The 24,137-nt window shown below is 41.7% G+C and overlaps 1 protein-coding gene across 3 annotated transcripts; it reads right to left on the bottom strand.

Annotated features, from left to right (window-relative positions):
* Positions 1-4,909: 4,909 nt before the first annotated feature.
* Positions 4,910-22,976, bottom strand: eif4e1c (eukaryotic translation initiation factor 4E family member 1c). Of its 3 annotated transcripts, none has more exons than XM_046354170.1 (7): positions 22,917-22,976; positions 19,985-20,085; positions 10,913-11,008; positions 10,314-10,377; positions 7,392-7,505; positions 6,893-7,032; positions 4,910-6,128 (listed from the first exon to the last, which is right to left on the bottom strand). In XM_046354170.1, exons 1-7 carry the CDS (start codon positions 22,959-22,961, stop codon positions 6,014-6,016), a joined length of 675 nt encoding a protein of 224 aa, XP_046210126.1. In that variant the 5' UTR covers positions 22,962-22,976; the 3' UTR covers positions 4,910-6,013. The 3 variants fall into 3 exon arrangements, with proteins under 3 accessions (XP_046210126.1, XP_046210129.1, XP_046210128.1); XM_046354173.1 differs by lacking the exon at positions 22,917-22,976 and adding an exon at positions 22,268-22,627; XM_046354172.1 differs by lacking the exon at positions 22,917-22,976 and adding an exon at positions 22,253-22,626.
* Positions 22,977-24,137: the final 1,161 nt, after the last annotated feature.

The raw sequence follows: 24,137 nt of genomic DNA, 5'->3' as shown, positions 1-24,137 counted from the left end.
GAGATGTTTGGGAAACCTAGTCATTGTGTTGTTGACTCTCACTGTGGACTGATAGCTGTCTGAATTTTAGGGTCTTGGAAGAATGAATGTCTGTTGGGTGTGTGCACTGGCTGAGGATGACTTAGGAATGTACAGAACAAGAAGTACTTGAAATGGATTAGCCTACTTTATGTACAAAGGGTGCATGATTATAAAAATATATATATAAATAGGTTTTTATTGTCACTTCCCCCAGATAGGTGCAGTGAAATGTGTTGTTCTACAGAGTCAGCCATAGTAGTACGGGTCCATTGGGGCAAATTAGGGTTAAGTGCCTTGCTCAAGGGCACATTGGCCGATTATTCACCTTATCGGATCAGGTATTCGAACCAGTGACGAACACTCCAACCGCTAGGTAAGCAATATGGCAAGGTGAAGCTACTATATCCAAGCCTTTGAGATCTACATACATTGTAGGGAACGATCTGGATTACAACAGAGCAAAAGTAGATACTGGGTGCTTTTCAGATTCTGTGCATTTTATTGGGAGATTATATGATGTTCATACAATATGTTTCCTGGGATTGTTATTAAACACTTCTACAGGCTTTGTACAGATCTGATTATCTATTCAGACCAGAGCGGTATACAATGTTTGAATCAAATTCTACCTAGGGTTTTCTAAAGCTAGCAGGCTACCATCTTCACATTCTAGCCCAGGCTTCATCTGTAGAGACCCCCAGCGCTGCTAAAACCAATGACAACTACGTGCCGTTTAAGGGATTGTTAAATAAATGTTAACTATTTGGTTTTAAATAATATCACCTCTTGAAGAGCATAGTAGTAAGAACTACACATTTCCGATTATTCCACATTTAGCTCTATCATCAGTTGCACAGCAAGTAACTGCATGCTTTTCATGATCAGTAAACATCCATTGATCCTCATCCTGATAAAGTTGTCATCACCACTAGATGCCAAGCAAATATAGCATAGCCATCTAGTTTATCCCCTGAAAGTTAACTTGTCTAACTTGCCATATGCATGTGAACTGTTATCATGAATCGTGATTAAACACTCAATGTTGAAAAGGGGATAAAATAATGTTAGCTAACTTCACTAGTAGGCCTACGTTGGTTGGAGAAAAAAATGCTTATCTATGCACAAGCACATTTTTTCACACCCATATTAATGAAATGAATGTGTTATGTCATACACTAGCTTTACTGTGGCAAGTTTCAAATGCATTCGGTCATTAAATGTGATAGGTATTTTAACATTACAAATGTTTAAAACACACAAAAATATAAAAGTTTTGAATCAGCCGTTTTACTCAAATGAATGGGATGATTAAGCAATCTTTGCAAGAGGGAGGGGTTCTGATTTCATTTATCCTGAACTTGCAGCTCTGAAGTATTTGTTCAATTATTCATGCAACTGTGGACACAAATTCCTTTAGGCTTTGGCTAAAGATATAGCAAATAGGGTTGCCAATGGGCAACTATGGAGAATGGAGGCAGACTGTATTGCCACCCCTATTTGCAATATCTTTAGCCAAAGCCTAAAGGAATTTGTGTCCACAGGGGTGGAAAGAAGCTAATGCAATTCCCCTGCATACAAAAAATTAAAGCACCCTTTGCTGGCTCTAACAGCCGCCCAATCACTTTGAGAATTGTTAGTAACTGATAGTAAACTGATGGAGAGAATTGTGTTTGACCAAATACAACACCATTTTTCAGAGAAAATGTTAACTACTGACTTTCAGCATGCATAAATAAAGAAGGGTTCTCAACTTGTACTGCGCTGACTCAGGTGACTGATGATTGGTTAAAATAAATGGATACCCTTACAAAAAAAGATTGCAGTCAGAGTGCAGTATGCTGCAAATACTGCATCCAAAAGAACAGTATTTTTGACTAAAGTAATTTAGCAGTATAACTGCAGTTATTCTGCAATTACTGCATCCAAAATACCACAGTAGACTGCAGTTTCAAAATGGCAATATTTTTTGTAAGGTGATACTGTAGTTGGAGCTGCATTGTTAGATTTCAGTGTAGTCTGATGTCATTGATCATACATTGTTATTGAAAAAACTGGCATCACATGGTTGGAGTTATTTATCCAATATAACCCAGTGTTCTTCAACGGGAGCTTCTCTAACATAAGATATGTACAGTGTGCTGTGCTGTTAATGTTTTATTTTTTACAAATGATTTGCCACTGGTCTTACACAAAGCTAGAATTAATATGTATATGGATGATTCCACACTTTTGTCAGCACCCTAAGCCAGTGAGCTCACTGAAATTCAAAAGAATATGTTAAGTCAGTATCAGAGTGGGTGATTAATAACAAACTGGTCTTAAGTACATCTAAAACTAAAAGCATTGTATTTGGTTCAAAACATTCTCTAAGACCTAAACCAGAGTTTTGCATAAAGGGTGTAACCATTAAACAAATTGAGGAAGCTAAACTCCTAGGTATAACATTGGAAGGTCAATTATCATGGTCACGGTACATTGACAAAGTTGTTGTAAAGATGTCTGTTATAACAAATCAACTGTACTAGTTGTTCAGGTTCTGCTCTGGTCTTGTCCCAACTTGATTACTGTCCAGTAATATGGTCAAGTGGAGCAAAGAAAGAGAGCAAAGCTGCAGCTGTCTCAAAACAGAGCAGCACGTCTTGCCCTTAACTGCACATACAGAACATCAACAACATGCATGCCAGTCTTTCCTGGTTGAGAGATGAACTGCTTATCTTCTATTTTTTTAAATATTAGTCATAAATTCTAGATTGTATGCATTATCAAATAACATACAGCTGACACCCATACTTGCCCCACAAAACAAGCCACCAGGGGTCTCTTCAGAGTCCAAGTCCAAAACAAATTCACAGCAATGCACAGTGTTATACAGAGACATAATCACATAGAACTCCCATCTCCAATTACTCAAGCAAACAGAAAAAGTACCTTTACATTTAAAAAACAAAAAAAACATCATGGCACAATAGGGACTGTGACATGACATACAAACACAATCTACACAGTATTTAGTAGTATTGTTTGTCTATTGTATTTACAATTTGTGTGACTGTTCTTGTATATTAGTGTATTTGTGTTTGCTACTTGTGTTTTGTGTGGACCCCAAGAAATGTAGCTGCTTTTTCAGCAAAAGCTAATGGGGAGCCGATTAAACCAATAACCAGACACTTAATTCAGGATCAATCGGGGTTAGTTCTAAAGGATTCATTACCATAAAAATGTACCTGTCTAAAAGGTGAGCACTTTCGTGGTACCGGTTATCCCGAGTTGAACTCAGTTGACCAAAGTTATCTAACTAACTGCTCAAACCACATTTCAGTGCATTCAGAAAGTATTCAGACCCCTTGACTTTTCCAGTTACATTACAGTTAGTATTAGTATTCCTCATCTACACACAATACCCCATAATGACAAAGTGAAAACAAGTTTATACATTTTTGCAAATGCATTAAAAATAAAAACATAAATACCTTATTTACATAAGTATGCTATGAGAATCGAAATTGAGCTCAGGTGCATCCTGTTTCCTTTGATCATCCTTGAGATGTTTCTACAACTTGAGTGGACTCCACCGGTGGTAAAAATCTATTGATTGGACATGATTTGGAAAGGCACACACCTGTCTATATAAGGTCCCACAGTTGACAGTACATCACAGCAAAAACCAAGGCATGAGATCAAAGGAATTGTCCGTTGAGCTCCGAGACAGGATTGTGTCGAGGCACAGATCTGGGGAAGGGGAGCAAAACATTTCTGCAGCATTGGTCACAAAGAAAACAGTGGCCTCCATTCTTAAATGGAATATGTTTGGAAACACCAATACTCTTCCTAGAGCTGGCCACCTGGCCAAACTAAGCAATTGGGGGAGAATGGTCTCGGTCAGGAAGATGACAAAAAACCTGATGGTCACTCTGACCGAGCTCTAGAGTTCCTCCGTGGAGATGGGAGAACCTTCCAGGACAACCATCTCTGCAGCACTCCACCAATTAGGCCTTTATGGTAGAGTGGTCAGACAGAAGTTACTCCTTAGAAAAATGCATGATAGCCCGCTTGGAGTTTGCCAAAAGGCACCTAAAGGACTCTGATCATGACAAACAAGATTCTCTGGTCTTATGAAACCAAGATTGAACTCTTTGGCCTGAATGCCAAGCATCACATCTAGAAGAAACCTAACACCATCCCTACGGTGAAGCATGGGTGGCAGAATGCTGTGGGGATGTTTTTCAGCAGCAGAGATTGGGAGACTATTCAACATTGAGGGAAGATGAACAGTGAAGTACAGAGATTCTTGATGCACCCTCAGGATCTCAGACTGGGGCAAAGGTTCACCTTACAACAGGACAACGACCCTAAGCACGCAGGAGTGACTTCGGGACAAATCTCTAAATGTCCGAGTGGCCCAGCCAGAACCTGGACTTAAACCTGATCGAACATCTCTGGACCTGAAAAATAGCTGTGCAGCGACACTCCCCATCCAACCTGAGAGCTTGAGAGGATCTGCAGAGAAGAATGAAACTCCCCAAATACAGGTGTGCCAAGCTTGTAGCGTCATACCCAAGACTCAAATCTGTAATTGCTCCCAGGGGTGCTTCAACAAAGTACTGAGTAAAGCGTCTGAATACTTATGTACATTTTTTTTGTATTACTTTGAATACATTTGAACTTTTGTCATTATGGTGTATTGTGTGTAGATTGAGAAAAAACAACAAATGTAATACATTTTAGAATAAGGCTGTAACTTAATAAAATGTGGAAAAGTCAAGGGGTCTGAATACTTTTCAAATGCACTGTATGTGGTATAGGGCTCTGATCTATGTATAATCTGTATATTGAACGCACCCCCATGACACTATAGGAAGTGATGCTAAACAGACGACACAGAAAAGGAGACCGTGTGGTTCTGGTTTTAATGCAAAGCACTTAACCTTTACTTGAAAGAAGGTAATATACATCCTGGAATTACAGATAATAAAGATACATCATAAGCTAAATCATTTCACGATGGATTGATATCCTTTTTTCTCCACTCGCACAGGCCCCAGAGTAGTGCGAAATGTTCTAGTTTGTTAGGAAGAAAACGGTAAGAAGCAGACCTAAAACTTGTCCAGGCATCTTTACTTAGTATGATACACTGTAAAAAATGTTCTATATTATTAAGCAGTAGTCCATGTCGTTAACCTCCTCAAAAACAAAACAATTGTAAGGAACTCGAGTTTCTTTTTCATGGTTGTCCTCCAACTATGTAGTTCAACTGCAATGCATATACCATAAATGCATGTAAGGGAAACAAAAGTTCAAAATAGTTCTACAAGCAAAGGATCCACAATCCCAGCATGGCTGAAACTATATGTGGCCGTTCTTCTGTTACCGCTACTATTCTTTTACACAAAAACAAATTAAGGTACCGTTGTCTTTTCTGCAACAGGTGCATCTGCAATCCCTTCTCATGCCAAACACCTCCAACTAAAGAAGGTTAAAACGCTGGTTGCCCTTTAAAATCTGCTGAATGAATGAATCTCGTCTACTTTTCTATCCTGGGTGGTTGGTGAGAAACACTTTTCATAACAGGGAATGATCATAAACTCTGCATGAGAAAAGGAAAAGGTTTTACAGCTAAGAAAGTTGTCTGTCTTTTAATCAAGCCATAAATGACAGATCTTCTCCTCAGTTACGTTAGTAGGGGGAAAGCCACTGGTATTATTAGTCACATATACTCCAATTCTAAAATTAACTAATTTAATGATCTTCTAGCTCAAATCCCAACAGCTTCATCTGACGCTGTCCTTTCTTTCCTCTTCTTCCCGACAAGACCCGGAGGTTAGCCAGCCGGTCCATCGGGTGTCAGGGAGGTGGCTCTAATTTTATATACGTTTCAACAATTCTCTCGTCTGAAAAAAGGAAGGACACTAACAGCAGCTGACAACTGAAAAGTATTAATGGGTTGGTGATGCAGGGAGTTGATAGTTGAGCTGAGATTGGGGGTAGGTGTTGATCAGACTGAGTACATGTTCTTGGTGGTGGAACCACTCTTGCTAGACGTGTCGTCATGTGACTGGTAGCCAATCAGGAGCTTGATGGGGATACTCAGGCGCTCTTTATACTGTTGTCTGGAGAGAGATGAGTGAGATAATATTGAATAGGTTCTCAGTACGGTCTTACATGCATTGTCTCTACTTAGTGGGCAACTAGAAACAGAGCAGTACTGTTAGTCTCAGAACCGATGGCATTTCTGCCAACTACACACTTTTTGCACTCCCGGGTTAACTTAAAATAAAACCTTTTCATCTGAAAAGTTTCACACATGAATAACATACATATATGATTATCTGAATTTGTTCAATTCACATAATATACATAGTCTGCTTATGTGCCAAATTAAATGTGTAATTGATGGATAAAAGTGTGTGCGCACGAGAGACTCAATTGGGTTCTCAACTCCTCACGTTCTTTCCTCACCTCCTTTTGAAAAAGGTCAATGGTAAGCGAGGAAACGTAGAAACCAATGTGCGCGTATGAAATTACGCAAATTCCGTTTACAGGGGTGCAATCCCAAAATACATGTGTAAAGTGGTAAAAGGAAATTAGCTAGTTGTGCTAGACATTTTTTGATAAAACAATAAGCAGCATATTGTTTTTAATCAATGTGTGCACGCTTTTCTCCTTCTAGAGAACTGTGGTTTCAAAGGGTGTGTGGCTGATTTCAAAACTCTTTGATACACCTGAGCATCCTCTACTGGAGAAAGGCATTCGAGGAAAAAAAATCCTCTTCACTTATTAACAAAGTGAACACTTATCGGTTTCCAAGTCACAGAGGAGTAGAGGAAAGGACAGACTTTTGCCCAATTGACAAAAGGCCAGAGAGATGACCTACCCTATTGTCACGATGGCTTCCTTGTTCTGACAGTTTCCGGTCCAAATGGATATTTTATCTCCCTTGGGTCGGATGTTGACCACCGCTCCACACACATCTTCACTGGCCTCGTCAAACGACTCACCGATTAAACACAACAGCTACAACACACACACACACAGTACATGATATTATGGAATTAATCAAATGTTATTTACGTGTTAAATTGCCCTCTTGCAATCCATTCCATACATTAGATTATTTGACAATACTTTGGAAGTATTAGTCATGGACAGTTCCAGCAGGGTTGTGTTCATTAGGTACCATATGGAAGAAAATTGACTGACTGGACCATCCCAAAATATTTTTGTGTGTCCTAATGAACTATTCCAAACTCAGAGCCATATTGAAAATGATGAAAATGAGCTTTCAGTTCAGGTAGTCCATCCTTGTTTCAGTCCCATTTTCTTCCATTTGGTGTCTAAGAAAAGGACCCAGGTTTAAGAATAATGATGCTGACCGTCTCCATCCAGTAGCGGTCGAGGTCGATTTGTCTCTGCTGTTTGCTGAGGGTCATCAGCCACCTCCCACCCAGCTTGTTCTTGTCATCCTCCCACATTGGCTTCACCCCATCCTGAAACACAAAGAGAGCAGTAGGGGAACGTTAGGTAACTTGACCCCAATCTACATTCTGAGCAGGGTTTCCATTAGCCGGCAAATTTTGAGACATGTCTTGCCTTGCCTTAAAGTAGCCTATAAGAAAAATCAGAGTTGAGATCATAAAAGGAAATCAGTCGAATTAAATAAATTCATTAGGCCCTAATCTATGGATTTCAAATGACTGGGAATACAGATAAGCATCCGTTGGTCATAGATACCTTTAAAAAAGGTAGGGACATGGTTCAGAAAACCAGTCAGTATCTGGTGTGACCATTTGCCTCGTGTCCGACTCATCTCCTTTGCATAGAGCTGATCAGGATGTTGATTGTGGCCTGTGGAATGTTGTCCCACTCGTCAATGGCGGTGCGAAGTTGCTGGATATTGGCAGGAACTGGAACACGCTGTCGTACACGTCGATCCAAGCATCCCAAACATGCTCAATGGGTGACATGTCTGGTGGAGTATGCAGGCCATGGAAGAACGGGGCCATTTTCAGCAACAAGAAATTGTGGACAGACCCTTGCGACATGGAGCCATGCATTATCATGCTGAAACATGAGGTGATGATGGCGGCTGAATGGCACGACAATGGGCCTCAGGATCTCGTCACAGTTTCTCTGTGCATTCAAATTGCCATCGATAAAATGCAATTGTTTGCTATCCGTAGCTTATGCCCGCCCATACTATAACCCCATCGCCACCATGGGGCACTCTGTTCACAACGTTGACGTCAGCAAACCGCTCGTCCACACGACACCATACACGCTGTCTGCCAAATGCCTGGTACAATTGAAACCGGGATTCATCCGTAAAGAGCACACTTCTCCAGCATGCCAGTGGTCATCGAAGGTGAGCATTTGCCCACTGAAGTCTGTTATGATGCCAAACTGCAGTCAGGTCAAGACCCTGGTGAAGACAACGAGCAAGCAGATCGTCCCCGAGACGATTTCTGACAGTTTGAGCAGCAATTATTCAGTTGTCTCAATTTGAGACGTCTGTGGCATTGTGTTGTGACAAAACTGCACATTTAAGAATGGCCTTTTAATGTCCCTAGCATAAGGTGCACGTGTGTAATGATCATGCTGTTTAAATCAGCTTCTTGATATGCCACACCTGTCAGGAGGATGGATTATTTTGGCAAAGGGGAAATTCTCACTTACAGTGATGTAAATACATTATGTGCACCAAATTTGAGCGAAATAAGATTTTTGTGCATATGGAACATTTTTGGAATCTTTTGTTTCAGCTCATGTAACATGAGACCAACACTTTACATGTTGCGTTTATACTTTTGTTCATTGTGTATTATCATTCGCAATGGATGTAAAAAACAAACACTTTCCTTCATGTCCGCGCAGAAGGCCAGGTACTTCTATGCGTGCTCAGGCACACACACTCCCTCAACATTATCAGGACAGAGAAACCAGGCATGCTCATTGCTCACATGGAGCACTCCAAATAAAATACGATGAAAAAAAATAGCATTAATGATGGTTATGAAATAAACCAAAACTTGTTTCTCACAAGTGTAGCCGGTTGTGAACTCCGCAAATAACGTTTCCACTGAGTATGAGAACGGCAAATGACTAATACATGCATTAAAATAAATGTAACCAAAATAGGGATTAATAGTCGCTTTTACTACTGGTGACATATGAAATGGGTAATTTTTATAATATTTTTTAATCATCTAAGTGCAAACAATTCACACAATGAATGCACAAGTATTGGTAGGAGATAGCTGAGCCATTCTGGAGAGGCTCCCCTTCTTGTCTCAATTTTTAATAATATTCAAAACAAATTGTCTTCACAAATATTATAGATGCTTTTCACTGACAGCCCAGCTCAATAAGCAACTAGGCCTATTGCCAGGCGCACTGCCCAAACGGCGGGCTTCCCAAATAGGCATAGGCCTACGAGCTTGTGATTTGAAAGAATCCACAGCAATTTTTTTACAAGAAGCTAATGATCCTCGATTCCTCTGTGGCTAAGTTCTGCCTTCTGGTGAAGTATGTGGAATGATTTTTAAATAATTCTGTATAGACAGGAGAAATTAAATAATTTTGGCAAATGTATTTCCATTTTTTCCCCTATTAGACCACTATGCCATTTCTCTCCTGTTCTACTGGTTTTCATAGCAACTTTCTTTCATTGTCCAGAAGCCAAAGGCACAATCCTAGTCACATTAGCAACACATCTTAGTTGTTGCATCTTTAGGTCCCCCCCCCCCCCTCAGTTTTCCGTCTCTGTCACAAATGGATCCATTATCAGGTGTGCTGTTTATAATGGTGTTTTCCCAGGTGTGCTGTTTTGCCAAATTGTATTTTGGGAAATGATTGAAAATAACATTTTATTGTCTGCTTCATTACGTGAGTTGCATGTTCTGTTAAGATGCATTACCATAATCTAAATTTGAATTATCTCATTCTGATCACCATGGGTAGACACCCTAATGGGTTATGCACCCAACGCATATGGGTCCAGTACATTTCTCAAAATGGCCCATCAAATTAAAATCTTCCCGGACATATTGTCCGGCGCCACATTTTCTTAATGGAAAACCTGATCCCCCTTATTCATAGTGTCTTAAAGTAGAAGTGCCGATCCAGGATCAGTTTTGCCTATCAGATCATAATAAGATTTAATTGGATAGGAGAAACCTGATCCTAGATCATCACTCCTACTCTGAGATGGTTTATGCATACGGACCCTGATGTTTTCATTTAACAGAACAGCGACAAGTCCTCTAAAGGGATATGGTTTGTTTCAGAAGTGAACTTACCTTAAATAAGCAGTAGTCACAGCCAAAGCCCAACTTGCTGGGCTGCTGTATGTGGTTATATAATCTACAACACAAAACCAAGAGGCACACTTAAACAAAGGCCCATATGCAACAATATTAGACACCACGATTATAAATATCAATGTCCTGTTCCATGTTATTCTCCATAATTTCTATTTGGAGACAACTAATGACACATTTGGGCTCCTGAGTGGCGCGCCGGTTTAAGGCACTGCATCTCAGTGCTAGAGGCGTTACTACAGAGCCTGGTTCGATTCCATGCTGTAACACAACCGGCCGTGATTGGGAGTCCCACAGGGCAGCGCACAATTGGCCCAGGGACGTCCGGGTTAGGCCGTCATTGTAAAAAAAAAAAAATGTAAAGTTCTTAACTGACTTGCCTAGTAAAATAAAGGTTATATATATATATATAAAAATAATAAATGAGAAACAGATAGCAATGCAATGCATAGAACTGCCAGTCCTTTACTCCACATAGACACTTGTATCAATTCTGTACAACGCACTCTGTCATGGTTACGTCATAGCGTGGAGAGGAGAAAGAGAATAAGGAGAAGAGAAAGAGGACGAGTACTCACGCCCAGAAGTCTTCCACTGTGTCAAACTTTGCGATGAGACGAAGGTTCTCTGTCCAGCTTTTGCTCTTGTCGTTTTTGAAATACCACAGGGCCCATCTGAGGAGAGAAGACTCAGTCAGAGATTCCCTATCGTGCTCCCCAGTACCCACAGACAGAACAGGTTGGATGTTTACTGTCATGAATCAGCAGTCATGACAGAGACCTGATTGCAGTAAAATTCCATGTGAATGTTGAGTAACCGGGATCTCCTCTTATGCACTCTGGACATGCGTTGGTAGTACCTAACTCATTAATGACCATCAGGTAGCTCATGGGCTAGTACTCAGTGCTCAATTGTTCCTCTAACCACTCTGACAATGCAACTGCATTCAAAAACTCAACCTCACCATGATTGAGCAATTTGAAGAAAATAGTTCAACAACTGTTTGAAACTTAGTGGAAAATATGGTGTTGTAGATGTTGTTTCAAAGCCTAACAACGAAATGGACAGCTTTCAAAGATTGATTCATTAAAAACGCATATTAGAGTTTATTCATACACATAGCTCAGATATTTATACAGTGCATTTGGAAAGTATTCATACCCATTTACTTTTTCTACATTGTTACGTTGCAACCTTGTTCTAAAATTGATTAAAATATATATTTGTCTTATCAATCTACACAAAATAACAACGCAAAAAACGTTTTTTAGAAACTCAGCAATTCAGTTTTTAGAAATGAAAAGTTAACTGGACGTAGCCATTCCTCTAGTGCAGTGGTCCCCAAACTTTTTATAGTCCCATACTACCCCTTCAAACATTCAACCTCCAGCTGCGTACCCCCTCAAGCACCAGGGTCAGCGCACTCTAAAATGTTGTTTTTTGCCATCATTGTAAGCCTGCCACACACACTGTACACAATACATTTATTAAACATACGAAAGAGTGTGAGTTCTTGTCACAACCCGGCTCGTGGGAAGTGACAAAGAGCTCTTACAGGACCAGGGCACAAATAATAATATAATATTAATAAATCATTTTGCTCTTTATTTAGCCATCTTATATACAAAACCTTATTTCTTCATAAAACATGGTGAATAACTCACAGGTTAATTAGAAGGGTGTGCTTTAAAGGATGCACATAACTCAGCAATGTTGGGTTGTATTGGAGAGTCTCAGTCTTGAATCATTTTCCACAGTCTGTGCCTGTATTTAGTTATCATGCTAGTGAGGGCCAAGAATCCACTCTCACATAGGTATGTGGTTGCAAAGGGCATCAGTGTCTTAACAGCGTGATTTGCCAAGGCAGGATACTCTGACTGCAGCCCAATCCAGAAATCTGGCAGTGGCTTCTGATTAAATTCTATTTTCACAGAATCGCTTGTTGCAATTTCGATGAGCCTCTTGTTCAGATATCGGTAAGTGGACTGGAGGCAGAACATGAAAAGGATCACGAATCCAGTTGTTTCTGTCATCCATTTCGGGAAAGTACCTGCGTACTTTCAGGGGCGGCTAGTAGCCTAGTGGTTAGAGCTTTGGGCCAGTAACCGAAAGGTTGCTAGATTGAATCCCCGAGCTGATAAGGTAAACATCTGTTGTTTTGCCCCTGAACAAGGCAGTTAAACCACCGTTCCTAGGCCGTCATTGTAAATAAGAATTTGTTCTTAACTTCTTTGGGTTAGGGGGCAGCATTTTCACTTTTGGATGAATAGCGTGCCCAGAGTGAACTGCCTCCTACTCAGTCCCAGATGCTAATATATGCATATTATTATTAGTATTGGATAGAATACACTCTGAAGTTTCTAAAACTGTTTGAATGATGTCTGTGAGTATAACAGAACTCATATGGCAGGCAAAAACCTGAGAAAAAATCCAAACAGGAAGTGGGAAATCTGAGGTTTGTAGTTTTTGAACTCACCCCTATCGAATACACAGTGGGATATGGGTTATTTTGCACTACCTAAGGCTTCCACTAGATGTCAACCGTCTTCAGAACGTTGTTGTTTCAGGCTTCTCATGTGAAGGGGGGCCGGATGGGAGCGGTTTGACAAGGAGTCTGCCTACAGCCTCCTTCTCAGTCACAAGCTTTCACATGAGAGGTAGCTCTCGTTCCATTGCTTTTCTACAGACAATGGAATTCTCCGGTTGGAACTTTTATGATAAAAACATCCTAAAGATTGATTCTATACTTAGTTTGACAAGTTTCTTCGACCTGTAATATAACTTTTTGAACTTTTCGTCCAACTGGACCAGATCGCTTTTGGAAACGCCCTAACAAAAGAAGCCATTGGACATAAATGGACATAAATAATGGACATTATCGAACAAAACAAGCATTTGTGGAACTGCGATTCATGGGAGTGCATTCTGATGAAGATCATCAAAGGTAAGTGAATATTTATAATGCTATTTAGGAATAATGTTGACTCCCCAACATGGCGGATATTTCTCTGGCTGGTTTGGACTCTGAATTTCGCTCTCAGATTATGCTTTATCCGTAAAGTTTTTGAAATTTGACACAGCAGTTGCATTAAGGAGAAGAAGTTTATCTAAAGTTTCATGCATAACACTTGAATTTTCATCAACATTTATAATGAGTATTTCTGTGAATTCATGTGGCTCTCTGCAATATCACTTCATGTTTTGGAACTACTGAACGTAACACGCCAATGTAAAATAAGATTTTTTAGATATAAATATGAACTTTACCAAACAAAACATACATGTATTGTGTAACATGAAGTCCTTTGAGCGTCATCTGATGAAGATCATCAAAGGTTAGTGATTCATTTTCTCTCTATTTGTGCTTTTTGTTACTCCTCTCTTTGGCTGGAAAAATGGCTGGGTTTTTCTGTGAGTTGGTGGTGATTTATGAGAAGATTTCTGTTGATTTGTATTTGGCGCCCTGCAATTTCATTGGCGAGTAACTGACTGGCCTAGTTAAATTGATTTTATTGATGTATGATATTAAGTTAAAATAAGTGTTCATTCAGTATTGTTTTAATTGTCATTATTACATTTTTTAAATATATTTTTTATTTTAATTGCCGATTAATCGGCACTGGCTTTTTTTGGGAGGGGTTCTCCAATAATTGGTACCGGCGCGGAAAAATCATAAATCGGTTGACCTCTACTCTGAATAGTTGAAATTACATTTTGGGGAAGCCCAGCAGTGTTCAAGTTTAATCATTCTCAGGCCATGCCCAGAGTGCCAACCATTCTGGTTGAGGAAATCTCCCGGCGCGCCACTGCTGACGCAGAGGGAAGGGCCATAGTAGTTGAGTGATTTCCGCTAGCTCGTGTTTCTCTGTCCAATGTGGTGCTATTAGTATGAGAGAGAGAGAGAGACCCTTCTCCTGCACTTTGGCTAAAAGGTGGGCGAAATCAGGGCCGGGGGGGGATGCTTCCAGGATGACCCGTGGCCACTTGTGCGCCAACGTGTCCAAAACATTAATGCTAGGGACACTGCAAGGAGTTCCGGGCAGTTTGGGTGAGCAGAACATTAATGGGGTCCCCACACCCCATGACCGTTCTGCCCTTGTGGGTTGCACCCCAACTTGAGAGAGACGCTTCTCTGGATAAAACAGTGCACATCTTGGCACCCTGTGACAAAAACGTTGGGTGTCTCCAGGAATGCAGTGCTACCATGCAATCTATAGAATTTGTACACAGTGATGGTTATAACGTAATGAGCTCAGACCTAGAGAAGAGATCCAGCATTGAAACCCTCTCATATTCAAGCATCCTAATGGGATGACTAGTAAAACTGATGCCATCAAACCTAGCAGCCTCAGGCATGTTTTCAAGGAAACCAGGTTCCCTCTGCGAAACAGTACTAGGCAATTCTGGAATGTTCTTATACAGGGTTAAACCCAGAAAAGAGATTGTCTCTGACCGTGTCAGCGTGCATGCACCTTCCAGGGGATCTTAAAAGGTTAAGTGGGGTCGACCTGGGTGTGGCGAGGCACAGGGAGGGCTGTGTCTTCCTGGGCAGACAGAGCTGGAGGGCTTCACCCTTCCTCATTTTCTCCGTGCACCGTTTCTGCATAATCTCGACTGTGGGACCGAAAAGGCATGCCCAATCCCTTCCATGCCAACACAGGGTAACACCGACACACCTTGGACAGGGTTCTCGGCGGAGAAAGATGTACTCCAGTCACAGGTAACCTCTTCCAGACATTCTGGGAAGACTGCTACTAATTGCCTGTTCGGCTTTGGGTATCCTCTTACCCTCGTAGCGGGATGTGGTGGTTTCCGCTACTGCATTAGACCAGGAAATCACTGGTTTATCTGAGAGTTCACACACATCCTGCAGGTCCACACCGAGAGCTGGTGGGGATGGTGCCCTGCCTGCGTGTTCAGTTTCAGATTCCCCAGCAGGAGGTTTGGTGGCCTGAGGAGATGGAGTCTGTTTCCATCAGATGATTCCAAAAGGAAACTGCCGGGAAAACCCTATGTTGTCTCCAATCAGGAAGCCCGGCAGGGAGGTCGCAAGGTTGTTGCTGGAGTCCTCCAAAAGCGGGGCAATGTCTTCGAGCTGGTCGCTTCTGGATACCCTGTGAGGATATCCATGGCCTCCGATGAGCCATCGGGGATGCCAGACCCCATGTTAGGGTCCTGTTGACTCAGGCTAGCTTTGTGTGCTAGCCTGCGACAGAAGCTCTTCACGGTGAAGGGGGCACAATGTGGACAGGAGCCAGGGGAGGGCATGTTGCAGCCCAAGGCAAGCGGAAATTTTGGAAAATGCAGTCATGTCGAGGTAAGCTTTCTGATGAAAAGCAAGATGAGGTGTGAATGACTAAAGACGCTGTGTCTGACCTTTTCTAGGATAGGAGGGACACCCTTCCCCAACGCACACGTCTCGACATCCAGCCCTATTGGTTAGAGCATCGCGCCAGTAACCGGAAGGTTGCTGGATCGAATCCCCGAGTTGACAAGGTAAAAATCTGTCATTCTGCCCCTGAGCAAGGCAGTTAACCAACTGTTCCCCGAAGACGTGGACGTTGATTAAGGCAGCCTGCCGCACCTCTGATTCAGAGGGGTTGGGTTAAATGTAGAACACACATTTCAGCACAATACATTGTTGGACAACTGACTAGGTATCCCCCTTTCCCAATCATGGCTGGCATAGTGTAATAAAGGCTTCTGACGAATAGGCTGGGGTCATATCCAATAAGTTAAACACTGAAAATAATACTAGAAAGAGAACAGAGTGCAAGCTTTTTTAGCGACTTTCTCAAATCATCAATAATGTTGAGAAACAAGACGACGTGTGCCATGACTCGTCTGGTGAATCAGGGTGAGGTCACAGAGAGACGCGTAAACAAACACTAATGTGTCACTTGAGGTAAAGTCTGTGGACTTATGGACTAGTAGGAATTACCTACACTAGGCAATTCCTACTGTAGTCATACAGTGTGTGTGTGTTGAGTGACTCAGGCAGTGTTTGGCCTTGTTTTTTCTCTGGTGCAGACACCCCATAGTAACATTCAGAGAGCTGTAAAGTAACAACACCAAAACCAATAGAATCTGAAATCCACTGGACTAAGATCACATTTTCAAACAGGACAAAAGACCAGAACCATGGAGTTTTAAAGCACCATACTAGTCCAGAATCAGTGGCTAGGGAGGAACCGCTTCCACCTGAGAGGCAGGGACAGAACAGACGGAAAGGTCTAGAGTGTCTATCCTGAGGCTGTGCTCTATGTCAGCAGTTCTACCCAGCCTGCTGTACTGCCTACAGTAGTCTATGGCCTAGGGCCCTATTGAATAGACAGCCACTGGATGGGATGTGCTAGAAGAGACAAAAGTGGTGGTATCACAATGTCACATATGTAGAGTGCAAGTATGATAAGCTTTGTTCTTCATCTAGGTTTAGGCTTAAAGCTAGCTGTGAGAATGTAAAGGGAAATATGGAAAAAACATTTTGGGAAGCACCAAAGCGTTTTATTGGCCTAGTGAGCGTGACCCTAGTATCCCAACTGGGTTGTGTTCATTTGGGCACACAATAACGTGTGTTAAGATGTTTTGTAACTGAAATCCAAACTTCATTTGACAAGCCCAGCTGTCCTTTTCCTTCTGTTTGGTGCCAATGCCTAATAAATAAACACAACTCTGGTGTCAACTATGAGCAGCAAGTGTGTTGTAATCAGCAGCCAGTTCTCAAAAAAGTAGAACTATTGTACCAAACAAGCACTGCTTCAAGCTGAAACATCTACAGGACCCACTTAAGAGTGCATTCGTTAAGTATTCAGACCCCTTGACCTTTTCCACATTTTAAAAAATTATCATCAATATACACTAAATACCGCATAATGACAAATCAAAAACAGATTTTTATAAATGTTTGCAAATTTATATATATATTTAAAAATATATATATATTTTTAAATATCAAATTGGCTGTGTGCTTAGGGTCATTGTTCTGTTGGAAGGTGAACCTTCTCCCCAGTCTGAGGTCCTGAGCGCTGTGGAGCAGGTTTTCGTCAAGGATCACTCTATACTTTCCTTTGTTCATCTTTCTCTCAATCCTGACTAGACTCCCAGTCCCTGCCGCTGAAAAACATCCCCACAGCATGATCATGCCATCACCATGCTTTACTGTAGGTAGAATAGGTTTCCTCCAGATGTGACGCTTGGCATTCAGGCCAAAGTTCCATCTTGGTTTCATCAGACCAGAGAATCTTGTTTCTCATGGTCAGTCCTTTAGGTGCCTTTTGGCAAACTCCAAGCGGGCTGTCATGTGCCTTTTACTGAAGAGTGGCTTCCGTCTGACCACTACCATAAAGGCCTGATTGACGGATGTCCTTCTGGAAGGTTCTCCCATCTCCCCAGAGGAACTCTGGAGCTCTGTCAGAGGGACCATCGGGTTCTTGGTTACCTCCCCAACCAAGGCCCTTCTCTCTCGCTTGTTCAGTTTGGCCGGGCAACCAGCTCTAGGAAGAGTCTCAGAGTTTCCAAACTTCTTCCATTTAAGAATGATGGAGGGCACTGTGTTCTTGGGGACCTTTTTAGTACCCTTCCCCAGATCTGTGCCTCAACACAATCCCGTCTCAGAGCACTACGCTCAATTTATTCGACCTCATGGCTTGGTTTTTGCTCCAACAGGCACTATCGACTGTGGGACCTTATATAGACAGATGCGTGCTTTTCCAAAACCATGTCCAAATAATTGAATTTACCACAGGCAGACTCCAATCAAGTTGTAGAAACATCTCAAGGATGATCAATTTCTAAAAATGTGTTGTCGTTTGGTCAGTATGGGGTATTGTGTGTAGGTTGATGAGGAAAAACATTTATTTCATCCAGTTTGAAATAAGGCTGTAAGGTAACAAAATGTGGAAAAGACTAAAGGTTCTGAATACTTTCCGAATTACCTGTAAGTCATGTATGCTTAACACAGCTACTGTACACCATCTGGGTCAGAGAGAAAGTCTCAGCTACTTGCTGTAGTGTGTCACGGGATACAGTGGCAGACTATGCAGTTTCTCTGCGTATTAACCTATGGTGACTAATATGGCAATCACTAACAGAGTAGATTCAATTAGAACTAGAAGAGATAGAATGTGTCCTATCTGTTATGCTATATAAACCTGTTATTCTGCAAAGTAATAAGCTTATGTTTCGGGCTGATTGTTTCGGGCTGATCACTGATTGTTGCATGTGCTGATTACCACAAGAATTTGTCTCCCTGGAAAAGGCACTAATTGTAATGCCTAAACAGAGACATACAGACTAGAGGTCGACTGATTAATCGGAATGGACGATTAATTAGGGCCGATTTCAAGTTTTCATAACAATCGGAAATCTGTATTTTTGGACACCGATTTTTTCTCTCTTTCTTACACCTTTATTTAATCTTTATTTAACTAGGCAAGTCAGTTCAGAACACATTCTAATTTTCAATGACGGCCTAGGAACGGTGGGTTAACTTCCTTGTTCAGGGGCAGAACGACAGATTTTCACAGCTCGGGGGGGGTCTAATCTTGCAACCTTACAGTTAACTTGTCCAACCCAATAACGACCTGCCTGTCTCTCGTCGCACTCCACATGGAGCCTGTTACACGAATGCAGTACACCAAGGTAAGTTGCTAGCTAGTTAAACTTATCTTATAAAAAACAATCAATCATAATCACTAGTTAACTACACATGGTTGATGATATTACTAGATATTATCTAGCGTGTCCTGCGTTGCATATAATCTGACCGAGCATACAAGCATCTAAGTATCTGACTGAGCGGAGATAGGCAGAAGCAGGCACGTAAACATTCATTCAAACAGCACTTTGGGGCGTTTTGCAGGTCTTCGTTGTGCGTCAAGCATTGCGCTGTTTATGACTTCAAGCCTATCAACTCCCGAGATGAGGCTGGTGTAACCGAAGTGAAATGGCTAGCTAGTTAGCGCCTGCTAATAGCGTTTCAAACCTCACTCGCTCGGAGCCTTGGGGTGGTTGTTTCCCTTGCTCTGCATGGGTAACGCTGCTTCGAGGGTGGCTGTTGTCATTGTGTTTCTGGTTCGAGCCCAGGAAGGAGCGAGGAGAGGGACGGAAGCTATACTGTTACACTGGCAATACTAAAGTGCCTATAAGAACATCCAATAGTCAAAGGTTAATGAAATACAAATGGTATAGAGAGAAATAGTCCTATAATTCATATAATAACTACGACCTAAAACTTCTTACCTGGGAATATTGAAGACTCATGCTAAAAGGAACCACCAGCTTTCATATGTTCTCATGTTCTGAGCAAGGAGCTTAAATGTTAGCTTTCTTACATAGCACGTGTTGCACTTCTACTTTCTTCTTCAACACGGTGTTTTTGCATTATTTCAACCAAATTGAACACGTTTCATTATTTATTTGAGGCTAAATTGATTTTATTGATGTATTATATTAAGTTAAAATAAGTGTTCATTCAGAATTGTTGTAATTGTCATTATTACAAATAAATAATAATAAATCAATACAAATCGGCCGATTAATCGGTATCGGCTTTTTGGGCCTCCAATAATCGTTATCGCCGTTGAAAAATCATAATCGGTCGACATCTAATACAGACAGAAGCACACGCACACACACAGTGGTGTTCATACTTATTTTGCAAGGGGTGTTTGATGTACTCCTGAGAACCAGCAACCACAGGTGGTGCAGTGAGGATAACTTCAGGTTGGGGCTCTTCTGTTTCAGGTGCATTCTGGATGGGATGACACCAAAAACATTCATCAATACAATATAAGCTGTTCGCAGGAAACCTGCCAATAATAATATCCTTAGACCCATCCTGCCAATAGTTCTAAACATTTACAATCATAACAAAATCAAGGATAATCATGTATATTAACTACTTCTGATACTAGATCAATACTAAATGTGCAGGTATATTCTGACTAGAATATACAATTTTGTTTCAAGCCAAACCTAGAATTTTAGATCCATGTCTGCCATTTCTACTACTGAATGATGCATACAATGACTCAACATGCCTACTGAATATCTACCAACATCTCTGTAGGAGTGGTGAAGATCTAGACTTTCACTATTGAAAGATCAAGAACAAGCTCCGACTGACACACTGCCCTAATTTGAGTGAGGAGACATTGGGTAGCTAGTCTGCTCAATGGCCTTACTGAAGAGCTCAGTGACTTTCAATGTGGCACCGTCATAGGATGCCATCTTTTCAACAATTCAGTTCGTTAAATTTCCACCCTGGTCAACTGTAAGTCCTGCAATGCACAATGACGCTGTAGGTGTGATGGAGGCATAAGATCATCATGTGCAATGTCATGTATCGGCTGGAGTGGTGTAAAGCTCCGCCGCCATTGTACTCTGGAGCAGTGGAAATGTGTTCTCTGGAGTGATGAATTACGCGTCACCATCTGGCAGTCCGACAGACTAATATGGGTTTGGCGGATGCAAGGATAATGCTACCTGTCCGAATTCATAGTGCCAACTGTAAAATTTGGTGGGAGAGGAACAATGTTCTGGGGCTGTTTTTTTTCATCGTTCAGGCTAGGCACTGTAGTTCCAGTGATGGGAAATCTTAACGCTACAGCGTTCAATGACATTGTAAACGATTCTGTGCTTCCAACTTTGTGGCAACAGTTTGGGGAAGGCCCTTTCCCGTTTCAACATCACAATGCCCCTGTGCAGGTAAATACAGAAATGTTTTGTTGAGATTGGTGTTTAAGAACTTGACTGGCCTGCACAAAGCCCTGACCTCAACCCTGTCTAACACCTTTGGGATGAATTGGAACGCCGACTGCGAGCCAGGCATAATAGTCCAACATCAGTGCCCGATCTCACCAATGCTCTTGTGGCTGAATGGAAGAAAGTCTTGGCAGACATTTTCAAACATCTAGTGGAAAGTCTTCCTAGAAGAGGCGAGACTTGTAGCAGCAAAGGAGGGTGGGAGAAGAGACTTATGGCAGCAAGGTGGGGGACTTCATATTAATGCCCATGATTTTGGAATGAGATGTTCGATGAACAAGTGTCCACATACGTTTGGTCTTGTAGTGTACTTCATTTGACTGGGAGGCTCACTCACTAATATTATCTGGCTAAACCCCTTAACACTAATGTTGGCATCTAGCTACCTAATTAATTAATGTCAGAGTATGTCGTATAGCCAACGTTAGTTAGTTAACATAGCTAGCTAGCTAGGTAACATTAGCCAATTCAAATTAGGAACACCATTTAGCTAACGTTAGCTACCTAGCCTAGAAAGGAAGCTAATCATTAGCCAACTAGTTAGCTACATATATTCGAATAGTTAATGATAAATCCGTTGCAAATTCATTACGATTGGCCCCAGAACAGGTAGTTAAATTAGGAAAAATCGTTCCGATTCAAATGGTCTAGGTAGCCCCATGGCCCCAGAGCAGGTAGTTACATTTGGAAAAATCCTTCCGATTCAAAATGGTCTAGGTAGCCCCATAGCAAATAGTTAGCAACTTAATGTAAAACTTAGCTAGCACAGGCAGCACGGACACACGTGTCCAGATGTCACCAGTTTGATTTGTGTAAATAAAACCGATCACAAATACGATTAATATATTTGTAAGGACAACATTAAAATGATAGGTGGTATGATATATCAAATTATATTGAATTAAAGATCCAAGAGTGAACCACCGATGTCCAGTCCCTCCTTATGACCAATGCCACCCCCTAAATACATCGCTAACGTTAGCATCCATTGCTGAGCATGTTGGAACCAGACACCCGAGGTTTCAGCTTCCGAAGCCAAATATTCAATTGAAACCGGGTATATTTAACTGTCATAAGATTAAACTTGATATAAAAACATGATTGGTTTATTTTTTGTCTTGTGTGTCGTATGGTACCACGAAATGTCCATATACCTCAATCTCGCTTACCGGCTCCGAAGTCGCCATCTTGCCTGTCAAAATTAACCTGTCCGTTCCGCGCTAGTGCGTCACGAACCACTAAAAAAATCTACGGAAACCGAGTAAGCCCACTATATCTGAGGGTATACTTTCCGCGCGCAGGACTTGTATCACTATTTATGGCCAATTATAACAACTCTTTCAATCTCCATTACAGACTGATAGGTAAATAATGTCACTGTGTGACAAGGAAATGCGTTGACTTCTGTTCACAAAAGAAAATTCCTGACATTTCAAGTAGGCCTACACGTATATCAGGAGTATTGCTATAGGTTGTGTCTGAAGAAAGATTATCTATTATATTGACCAGATTGATATTCAAGTGGCGGCTCTAACTAACAATGAAAATAAATGTCTTAAAAAATGGAAGGCAGTTGGCAGGCTTAATTATAACAGATATTTTAGAGAAAGGAGATGGGAATCCTGATGGACAAGAGTTGAAAAACGTATAACGTAGCAAACTGTCGACCAATCGTGTTCACGTCGTCAAACTAATCGCAGGCAATTCCTTCTCAAAGTCAGGGTATGAGTCTTGAAACGTGCCTATTTTCCTCGAAAGTAGATAATGTCACGATTCCAAAGCTGTACAATATTACAGATAGCAAGTTAATTATCTCACATCTTGGAAAATAATTATATTGTTCTTCTTGTTGACGAAATTCATGCTAATGTTGGATTTTTGAGCTAGCGCCCAATTCACTCCTTAGAGGAGAGCTCGCCTTGTCCCAAAATAGCCCAGAATGCATCACGCGGTCTGTTGGCGCAACATGAGCAACGTCCACAATGGTTGTTAATACGACTCCAATTAAGTTTCCTATCTCCTTAAAAATATCTCTGATTATGCCTCACTGTCGGGAGCGGGCCGCTCTCGGGAGGGGGCAAGATCAGGTGGGATCACTCTAGCCAATGAGAGGGCAGATACGCGAAGCAACTACGGAAGTCCAGAGAGGACATGAATAAAATACAATAAATCCCAAATTATGTCGAGATTACAATTTATTTATCTCGTGATCATGATGTAACAAAAATTGTTTTGTTGGACCTCCCGAGTGGCGCAGCGGTCTAAGGCACTGCATTGTAGTGCTAGAGGCGTCACTGTAGACCCAGGTTCGATCCAGGGCTGTATCACAATTGGCCGTCATCGGGAGTCCCATATGGAGGCGCACAAATGGCCCATAGGGGGAGCAGCATGACCATTGAGAGGATGTGGGGACCAAGTGAAGTAAAAAAAATACAAATACAAATTGTAGTTAAATTGTAATAATATACATATTAACAACCCCTTCTGAAAAAACCTACACTCGATCCCTCCGATGTCAACAACTACAGACCAGTATCCCTTCTTTCTTTTCTCTCCAAAACTCTTGAACGTGCCGTCCTTGGTCAGCTCTCCCGCTATCTCTCTCAGAATGACCTTCTTGATCCAAATCAGTCAGGTTTCAAGACTAGTCATTCAACTGAGACTGCTCTTCTCTGTATCACGGAGGCGCTCCGCACCGCTAAAGCTAACTCTCTCTCCTCTGCTCTCATCCTTCTAGACCTATCGGCTGCCTTCGATACTGTGAACCATCAGATCCTCCTCTCCACCCTCTCCGAGTTGGGCATCTCCGGCGCGGCCCACGCTTGGATTGCGTCCTACCTGACAGGTCGCTCCTACCAGGTGGCGTGGCGAGAATCTGTCTCCTCACCACGCGCTCTCACCACTGGTGTCCCCCAGGGCTCTGTTCTAGGCCCTCTCCTATTCTCGCTATACACCAAGTCACTTGGCTCTGTCATAACCTCACATGGTCTCTCCTATCATTGCTATGCAGACGACACACAATTAATCTTCTCCTTTCCC

Source organism: Oncorhynchus gorbuscha, linkage group LG06, assembly GCF_021184085.1.
Source record: "Oncorhynchus gorbuscha isolate QuinsamMale2020 ecotype Even-year linkage group LG06, OgorEven_v1.0, whole genome shotgun sequence".
In the NCBI taxonomy this organism is placed as follows: domain Eukaryota; kingdom Metazoa; phylum Chordata; class Actinopteri; order Salmoniformes; family Salmonidae; genus Oncorhynchus; species Oncorhynchus gorbuscha.
Note: the sequence above shows the minus strand (reverse complement) of the source record. Positions and strands in the feature narration are given on the sequence as shown.

What these genes read in the sequence shown, in the direction of transcription:
- eif4e1c (XM_046354170.1), bottom strand. Translation starts at nt 22,961, where the DNA reads ATGAATTTCGTCAACAAGAAGAACAATATAATTATTTTCCAAGAT. An exon ending in GTGACTACTGCTTATTTAAG is followed by an intron (nt 7,506 to 10,313) that starts GTAAGTTCACTT and finishes TTTGTGTTTCAG; the next exon opens with GATGGGGTGAAGCCAATGTG. An exon ending in GAAGCCATCGTGACAATAGG is followed by an intron (nt 6,129 to 6,892) that starts GTAGGTCATCTC and finishes ATCTCTCTCCAG; the next exon opens with ACAACAGTATAAAGAGCGCC.